This window comes from Sinocyclocheilus anshuiensis, unplaced genomic scaffold (assembly GCF_001515605.1).
Source record: "Sinocyclocheilus anshuiensis isolate Anshui unplaced genomic scaffold, SAMN03320099.WGS_v1.1 scaffold708, whole genome shotgun sequence".
NCBI lineage: Eukaryota > Metazoa > Chordata > Actinopteri > Cypriniformes > Cyprinidae > Sinocyclocheilus > Sinocyclocheilus anshuiensis.
This window is the reverse complement of record NW_015555881.1, coordinates 2,631,259-2,641,001: the sequence shown is the minus strand read 5'-3', so window position 1 is coordinate 2,641,001 and position 9,743 is coordinate 2,631,259. Positions and strand designations below refer to the sequence as shown.

At 38.0% G+C, this 9,743-nt stretch overlaps 1 protein-coding gene across 1 annotated transcript in view; it reads left to right on the top strand.

The window, feature by feature from the left end:
* The window catches only part of scarb2b (scavenger receptor class B, member 2b), a 30,475-nt gene extending 20,738 nt beyond the window's left edge, over positions 1 to 9,737 (top strand). Inside the window, exons 7-12 of the mRNA XM_016470193.1 lie at positions 1,054 to 1,232; positions 5,082 to 5,200; positions 5,346 to 5,419; positions 5,521 to 5,572; positions 5,663 to 5,815; positions 9,493 to 9,737. Of these exons, the coding sequence (XP_016325679.1) occupies positions 1,054 to 1,232; positions 5,082 to 5,200; positions 5,346 to 5,419; positions 5,521 to 5,572; positions 5,663 to 5,815; positions 9,493 to 9,600 (685 nt within the window). The 3' untranslated portion in view covers positions 9,601 to 9,737. The remainder of the gene's footprint in view (positions 1 to 1,053; positions 1,233 to 5,081; positions 5,201 to 5,345; positions 5,420 to 5,520; positions 5,573 to 5,662; positions 5,816 to 9,492) is intronic.
* The last annotated feature ends 6 nt before the right edge of the window (positions 9,738 to 9,743 follow it).

The following is a 9,743-nucleotide window of genomic DNA, read 5'->3' as shown; positions in this document are numbered from 1 at the left end:
ATATATATATATATATATATATATATATATTATTTTTTTTTATTATTATTTAAAGCAATGCAGTTCAGTTTTTAATTTCCACTCTGTATGTTAGAGGGTTTATGTTACTTTGACTTATTATTTGCCTTTTATAAACTTTTTAAACAATTTTATAAAATGTATATTATATTTAATTGTATATAATCTATTATCAGTTACTTGTACTGTTTGTTTGTTTATTTATTTATTTAACATTTCAGTTTTATTTTTAATTTATTAAGAGTAATATGGTTCAGTGTTTCATTTCTGTATGTTTGGTTTTTGTAATATTTTTGTCATATTTTCTACAGTGCATTTTCAATTATTTATTTAACATTTCAAATGTATTTTGGGAGTTCCTCTTCGGTTTCCTCTCTGTGCGTGTCAGCTGATGATGTATGGCGAGTGATGCACACCGTTATTTTTATACTCTATATAATATATGTTCTTGTTGCGCTTTGACCTTTCACCTGAAGTCCAGTTGACCCGTCCGTGTCACTCTGGGCTCTATTTTCAGTGGGAACTCTGCCCTAAACCGCCCGTCTTTGTTAGGTGCGGAAAGAATCCCGTGTGTTCTGGCATGAGCGGGCGTCACACATGGTTTCGCGAGGACAGACTCCAACTTGGAATGTTTTCAAACCACTTTCAACCTAGTTGAACATGAGCAGCGGACCCTTGGGTTATTGTGCTGGCGGGGACAGCTGTCCTTGTCCTTTTCCACTGACTCCTCACCCAGATTTTTAAGGGAAAGGCGGCTGCAAGAACGGCTTGTGTAACCTTTGTACATGGTTTAATCAGGCTGGGGTCAGTCTGGAAAACTAATTTCCCCTGATATTACTGAACACTTTTCCTGTAACTGAAAAGCAAGTTTCTGAATGCTTCCTTAATAGTGAACACGTTATAGCGAACACAAGCTCGCTTGAGCATCCTGGGTCAGGGTCACATTTGCCAGGTTCATCAGAATCTGTTGTGCAGCATGTGTGTTAAAGATGTAGTCATCTGAGCACAAGACAATATTTGATGGATCTTCTGCAGGTCCATCCACATGCGCTTTGAGAAGGAGGTGGAGCTGAAGGGCATCCCAGCGTACCGCTTCACGCCGCCCCGGGACGTGCTGGCCAGCGGGAAGAACAACCCGGAAAACGAGGGATTCTGTGTGACGCCAAAGAAATGCCTGGACGACGGCGTGCTGGATGTGTCTGTGTGTCGGAAAGGTGCAGTACTGCAGACATACATACATAATACATGCACGAACACACACAACTTGCATATATATTATCTAATTAAAATGAAAGATTAAAGCAGTTTCATTTAATATAATGTTTAAATTAATTTAATTCTTATTTCATTTAATTTTATACTTTAATTATTGCTTATTGTATTTTTTATGCAGTTGCTATGGAGTCAGTAGGGTGTTTTGAGTGTTTTAATCTGTTTCAGTGCAGTTGCTAGGGTGTTTTGAGTGTTTTAGGGTGTTGCTATAGAGTTGCTAGGGTGTTTTGAGTAATTTAGGCAGTTGCTATGGAAGTGCTGTGGTGGTTTTAGTATTTTAGGCCGTTGCTAGGGCGTTCTGAGAGTTTTAGGCTGTTGATGTGGAGTTGCTAGGGCATTCTGAGAGTTTTAAGCTGTTGCTATGCAGTTGCTAGTGTGTTCTGAGTGTTTTAGGGTGTTGCTATGCAGTTGCTAGCGTGTTCTGAGTATTTTAGGCTGTTGCTGTGGAGTTGCTAGGGTGTGAAGCATTTTAGGCAGTTGCTATAGAGTTACTAGGGTGTTTTGAGTGTTTTAGACTGTTGCTATGCAGTTGCAGGTGTGTCCTGAGTGTTTTAGGGTGTTGCTATGAAGCTGCTATGGTTGTTTTAGTATTTTAGGCAGTTGCTATGGTGGTTTTAGTTTTTTAGGCAGTTGCTAGGGCGTTCTGAGTGTTTTAGGGTGTTGCTATGAAGCTGCTATGGTTGTTTTAGTATTTTAGGCAGTTGCTAGGGCATTCTGAGTGTTTTAAGGAGTTGCTATGTAGTTGCTAGGGTGATGAGAATTTAGGCAGTTGCTAGGGGGTTTTGAGTATTTTAGGTAGTTGCTATGGAGTTACTAGGGTGTTTTGAGTGTTTTAGGCTATTGCTACGAAGTTGCTAGGGTGTTTTTAGTATTTTAGGCTGTTGTTATGCAGTGTTAGGGTGTTCTGAGAGTTTTGGGCAGTTGCTATGGAGTTGCTAGGGCATCCTGAGAGTTTTAAGGAGTTGCTATGTAGTTGCTAGGGTGATGAGCATTTAGGCAGTTGCTAGGGTGTTTTGAGTGTTTTAGACTGTTGCTATGCAGTTGCAGGTGTGTCCTGAGTGTTTTAGGGTGTTGCTATGAAGCTGCTATGGTTGTTTTAGTATTTTAGGCAGTTGCTAGGGCATTCTGAGTGTTTTAAGGAGTTGCTATGTAGTTGCTAGGGTGATGAGCATTTAGGCAGTTGCTAGGGTGTTTTGAGTGTTTTAGGCAGTTGCTATGGAGTTACTAGGGTGTTTTGAGTGTTTTAGGCTGTTGCTACGAAGTTGCTAGAGTGTTTTAAGTATTTTAGGCAGTTGTTATGCAGTTGTTAGGGTGTTCTGTGCTTTAATTATTGCTCACTGTCTTGTGTGCTTGAGAAGTAATGTGAGCTTCTGTTCTGCACATGTGATTTACTGGCGTTTGTTACCCCACACACACACACTTAACCTAGTCACTCCAGCACATTCCTCATCTCCTCCTGCTGTGTGTTTTTATGCTAAACACATGCCACATTTATGACCACAGAGATCTGATGGTATTCCAATAGTCACTAAAAACACACTCACACATGTATCTGACTGTGAAAAATGAGGACCTACCAGAGACTGTTATTTTTTTGTATAAAGCTCATCATAACTAAAGTTTTAATGAAGTGCTGTTTGCATGTGCAGAATTTGCCATACTGTTGCTATGCAGTTTTTAGTATTTTTAAGTAGTTACTATGCAATTTATAGGGCGTTCCACTTGTTTTAGTCTGTTGCTTTGCAGTTGCTAGGGTGTTTGAGCGTTTTTAGGCTGTTGCTATGCAAATTCTAGGGTGTTCCACGTGTTTTAGTCTGTTTCTATGCAGTTTGAGTGTTTTTTGGCTGTTGTTATGCAATTTCTAGGGAGTTCTACAAGTTTTAGGCTGTTGCTATGCAGTTGCTAGGGTGTTCTGGGTGTTTTTTAGGTTGTAGTCATGCTTTCTACAGCCTTTGAATGTTTTATAGGCTGTTTATATGCAGTTACTAGGGTGTTCTGAGAGTTTTGGGCAGTTGCTAGGGTTTTTCAGTGTTTTTAGCCTGTTGCTGTGCAGTTGCTAGGGTGTTATGAGTGTTTTAGTCTGTTGCTATGCAGTTTTAAGCTGTTGCAAATGAGTGTTTCTGAGTGTTTTAGTCTATTTTCTAGGCACTTTCTGCCTGTCTACTGTGAAAATACTTCTTTGAAACTTTTTCTTTCAGATCTAAGTAAATTCTGGGTATTATTTTGATCCATAAAGTGAAACGTACACACAAAATAGCTGCTGACCTTCCTCTCAGCTCTGTGTTTGTGTTTTATGGTTTTCTGTCACGCTGTGCTCATGTGAGCTTCAATACACAATTACAACATTGCCAAAGCATTTGAGCGCTTGCATATTACAGATGTATGAAATAACCCACACACACACACACACACACACACACACACACACACACACACACACACACACATACACACATACACTCAAGAGTGTGTGTTGCCAAACATGAGGGCTGGAAAACTCTCACCTCTGTCCCAGTAACACAGGAGTCTGATTTCTCCTGGTGTGTTGGAGGATCAGGGTTACTCGCGGCTACTCCTGATTGTTTTCATGCTCAAGGTCAGAGTTTCCTTCATCTTCTCATGAGACGAGTTGCCTCTTTAATGTCACGACAGGATGAAACTCCTCGTCTCTCAGGGGGGTCGTTTCAGAGAAGGCATTGTTAAGACAGTGTGAGGAGGAGACGTCATTTCTGCTGTTATACGACTAAAAACATTCATAATGACTGTTGTTCTGAGTTTGGAGGACATCCCTTTATCTGACAAGGTCACTGACTTGTGAATGGAAGATGTGTATGTGCTGCAGGATGCTGAATGTTTTCAAACAGGGTTTACTCATTGCTTTGCTTAAGTCACTGAGTGAGTTATTATAATTATAATTATAATCCTGGCAATGAAAAGCTTGTTTTGTATTTTGAAGAAGTCAAGCAGGAGGTCATCTGGGTGATTAATCATACAGCACACGGCAGAAATAGTGCGTGCAATATGTTGTTCTGAAGATATCCACTCATGTTTAAATGTTTAAGCTTGTAATTCTGTAGTGCATGAAACTAAGCACAAGATTTCACTGAAAATAGATTTAATTTATTTATTTTTTGTTTATTTAATAGGAACAATACACGTTCATGAACATCAATTACAATATGTAAACATCAGATTTATATATCTATATATCTATATATATATATATCTTTATATTTATATAAATTTTTTTGGAATAATTAGTTTTTTGTTTTTGAAAGAAGTCTCTTCTGCTCATCAATATGCAGTACAAAAAACAGTAAAAACAGTAATATTGGGAAGTGTTATTAAAATAGCTGTTTTCTATACAAATATATGTTAAAATGATATTTATTCTTGTGATGCAAGTTAATTTAATCCTTTAATAAAATCTGTTTTAATTTAATTATTAATTTAATGTAATCATCATTTTATACATTATTTAAATAATATTTGTTTAAAATAATAATAATAATGTTAAAGTAATTTTTACTGGGATGTACAGTACTGTACTGAAAATTGAAAGTCGTGAAAATAATGTCACAATGGAAAAAAAATCTTAATGGTAATACAAAAACAGTTAATTTTCTTTATGCAGTATACAATTTCCTAGTAAATAAAAAAGCCTAAATAATTATGCATGAACTGGTAAAATGAAAGCCTTGATTGCAATGCAAGTCACTTTGGAGAAAAGCTTCAGAAATGCATCAGTGTGAATGATTGTGTGGTGTAATTGTTGTTTTTGGGTGTCTCAGGTGCTCCTGTCGTCATGTCGTTCCCTCACTTTCATCTGGGTGATGAGAAGTATGCCAAAGCTATCGATGGCATTTCTCCGGTGCACGAGCATCATCAGACCTTTCTGGATCTGAACCCTGTAAGATCTGCTGTGATATGATAAGATGCTTTGAAGTGTTTTGTGATGTCTCATTTGCTAATGCATTTTTTCCTGTCTAAAGTGTTTTTGTGAAATAATTGGTTTGATTGCTGCAGTCTGGCTCAGATCTGACTTTTTTCCTCAGACTATGGGAGTGCCTGTTCGTGCCATGAAACGAGCCCAGATCAACATTCATCTCGAGAGAGTGACCGGCTTTCCGTGAGTGATGCTTTCCTGTTTGATATTTTTAATCGGGCCGTGTTGATAAACAGCCGTGAGTGTGTGTTTCATAGCTGACTTTTTGTCCTTTGTTTCCTCAGTTTGACCAGGAATCTCAACAGCACCATCTTTCCCATTTTGTTTCTGAATGAGGTGAGCGTCAGCGGTTCCCCCTGAACGGGATGATTTAGTGACCGACGGTTTCGTCTCCTGTGAAACTGAATGTTTTCTGATGTTTTTCAGTCTGTGGTGATTGACGACGCTTCAGCGGCGAGGATTCAGAAGCTGCTGCTGATCGTGACTCTGGTGTCTCATTTCCCGCTCATTCTCGTGGCTCTGGGAGTCATTCTGCTGCTTGTCTCCATCATCCTCGCCATTCGCTTCTATCAGAACAAGGTAATAGCAACCACCCAGAACACCCTAGCAACCGCCTCGTAACACCCTAGCAACTTTGGTTTTCTCATTTCCCCAGAACACCCTAGCAACCACCCAGAACACCCTAGCAACCGCCTAGTAACAGCCTAGCAACTTTGGTTTTCTCATTTCCCCAGAACACCCTAGCAACTGCCTAGCAACCACCCAGAACACCCTAGCAACTACCTAGCAACCACCCAGAACACCATAGCAACTGCCTTGTAACACCCTAGCAACGTTGGTTTTCTCATTTCCCCAGAACACCCTAGCAACCACCTAGTAACACCCTAGTAACTTTGTTTTTCTCATTTCCCCAGAACACCCTAGCAGCTACCTAGCAACCACCCAGAACACCATAGCAACTGCCTAGTAACACCCTAGCAACTTTGTTTTTCTAATTTACCCAGAACACCCTAGCAGCTACCTAGCAACCACCCAGAACACCATAGCAACTGCCTAGTAACACCCTAGCAACTTTGGTTTTCTCATTTCCCCAGAACACCCCAGCAACTGCCTAGCAACCACCCAGAACACCATAGCAACTGCCTAGTAACACCCTAGCAACTTTGGTTTTCTCATTTCCCCAGAACACCCTAGCAACCACCCAGAACACCCTAGCAACCGCCTAGTAACAGCCTAGCAACTTTGGTTTTCTCATTTCCCCAGAACCCCCTAGCAACTGCATAGCAACCACCCAGTAACACCCTAGCAACTTTGTTTTTCTCATTTCCCCAGAACACCCTAGCAACTGCCTAGCAACCACCCAGAACACCCTAGCAACACTTTGGCTAAACCCCAGGACCCCATATCAAATGTTTAGCAATGCCTTTGCTCTCAAACAGACCAGCCGAGCAACCACATAGCAATCTATCTGTCTGAAAGACTTCAAACCTACAAACTACAAGCTTTTCAAACTACTTCAAACTGCCAGCTATTTAAACATAATGCTTATCTTGAAGGTCATGAAGTGTGGGTTTGTGTGCGTGCGTGTGTGTGTATGTGTGTGTGTGTGTGTGTGTGTGTGTGTGTGTGTGTGTGCGTGTGTGTGCGTGAGAATGTTCAGGCTTTCAGAAAAATCTCCATTATTCTCCAGTTTATTCTTCACTTTCCCACCAAAGTTTGAACTGAAACCCAAAAATGTGACATTCACTGTCAGCACGGTTCACACGCACTAAAGCTACCATCAAATCATTCCACGAATATTTCAAAGTGTGTTCTGAGTGGGTTTGTTATGGAAACTGAACGCTATTCTTCCACATCAGCCTTTATGAATCAATATTCTCATTCACACGCTTGCTGCTGTAGAGCAGAGAAATCTAAAAGACATGTGGAGTTTGAGAAAATCAGTCAGCGTTGAAATGAAACAAACTGATGTGACAGTAACTCAGTCTACATCCAAGGAACAAAAATATGTTCTGAGAATGTTATGAAAGCATTAGTTCTGAATGTTCTCTAAATATTCACAATGTAGCATTTAAAATGCATTTCACTGCATGCCATTCAAACTGTTTGAATGCATGTTATTCAAAATGTTGCCTAAACTCAATTCCACTAGTCCTGCTTAACAAGGAACGTTCTCAGTGTGATTCTGTGGATCATTTTGTTCATTTCTCTTTTTTTTTTAAATGCTACACCTTTTCCAACTCAGCAGATTCTGATGTTTTCTAGTTTTATTAGTTGTATTTATTGTAAATGCTGGTTAATGTAAGCTGATCAGTTTTCTGAAATGGAAACTGGGGACATTTTTATGTTATTGCTTTTTAATTGTTGTGAATTCCATATACTATCATTGCAAATAATCATTTTCATTATGTTTTTAGGTCAAACTGAGCATAACTGGTTTTAATACAAGTCATCAAAAATCGCACTATTAATAATAGTAAATAATAATAATTGCAATTAGCAGATCAAAGATCAACAGCTCAAAATAGCATTAACAATATTATGACTTTACAAGCTCATTACAAAAAGTAAAACAACAAATATAAGAACATATGATAAATAAAACTGTACTTAAATATTTTTATAATTTTTTAATATGTTTTAATTGTATTTAATATTTTTTCACTGCATGAAGTAATTTATAAATTTTTTTTTTTTTTTAAATGAGGTTAATGCCGTTAATATAGTTTATTTTAGTCTCAGATAAATAATACTCAGATGTCATACATGAGTTATATCATTTGGTCTTTTTAAAAACCGCTGTGCTCTTCAGTAGCTTCTTCTCTGCTTTCAGTTAGTCACTTTTTAACGGTGGCGTGACTGTGCTTTAAATGACGAGTATCCTGCATCTAGTGGAGTTGAGGTTTCATCCAAAGCCTGCTGTTCTTCTGCCTGTGGTTTATATAAATGAATCTGTCTCCTGACTGCTTCCTGTCATAACTCATGCTTTTTTCTGCCGCAGGCTGCTCTCATGATCAGTTCACTAACCTAGTAACCATTCTGTGCTTTGGTTTATTAACATGCTGGCTTGTATGTCACTCTAACCTGATGGACATCGTGTTGTGCTGATCTGGTTTTGTTTAAACTGAAGTGAAGCGCTTTGATTTCGCTGAGGCTCTCCTGTAAATTCAGCACTCTTTTCAGGCCTGTTTCACTCATGGGTTCAATTCGCAGGAAATGCATGAACTGATCAAATTCAAACCCTAAATGCAATGCAAGTCACTTTGGATAAAAGCATCTGCCAAATGCATGAATGAAAATTAAATAAACTCAACAGAAAACGCTGAAATGCACTATATACAATGTTTGAGTATAATAAACAGTCTGGATTATTAGATTAACTAGCATTTGGATGTAAATGTGATCCGCCTCGTGTCATTTGCTTATTCCCATACAGAAATATACATGACATATATTACACAATAACTAGACTGATATTGCCAGATATGTATAATTTTCACATAAGTACATTCTCTGTAGTAGTTGAAGATATGTAAGATATATAAAATCATCATAGTAAAATTTTTATTTGTACATATGTTAATAATATTTATATTTTTGTCTATTATTTATATATATAGCAACCACATTTGTCAGCAATATATATATTTTATCTTTATATGCAACTTTATTAAAATAACCATGGGCTAGATGTATATGTTAATATATGAAATTGTTCCCAGTTCTGATGTTTTTACTTCATATGACTGCTTTATAAATGTAAATGTAATATATTTACATACTGTATATTACATTTGCATATTGGAATTGGTTCACTTCCAATAACCATTTTAACATTTAGAGTTCGAGTTTATTTGTTTCTGATACGAGTGCATCACAAAGTGCAATTTAACGGTCAACTGTGACAAAAATAAAACAAAACAATAATAATAATTAAAAAATGTAGTCTATCATGGGTCAGACTCAAAAGCCAGGTATGAAAATATACATGCATTTACGTGCATTATTAATGGAAATACTCAGATGTGTGAAACAGGCTTAACTCACTTCAGCTTGAACTGAATCACTAACTAGTCTGGTTAATCATGTGATGCTTGCAAACTAGTTAAAGGACTGAAACATGCTCTACTTAAGTATATGAACTTGTAGTATGTTTTCCAAGTGTTTGTGTAACTCATACTATTACTATTACTCATACTTTATTTAGTATAACTCATACTAAATCAATCTTATTGTCTTTTCTTTCTTCTTTTTAGCCATCTGCAAAGAAAGACACGTCATATGCTCCTGTGAGCTCCAAAGTGGACGATCAAGACGAGAAAAATGGCACTTATATCGGCATGATGCCTGTGGACAAGTCATAAGCGGCTGTGAATGTGTGTGTGTGTGTCACAGATGCTGTCACTCTCAGTAGAGCGGTGTGTGTGTCAGTCGTCATGATTCACAAGCTGACTCCTCCTCAGGACTGATGCCGTTAGCAAACGAGCATCTCGATGAACGACTGAAG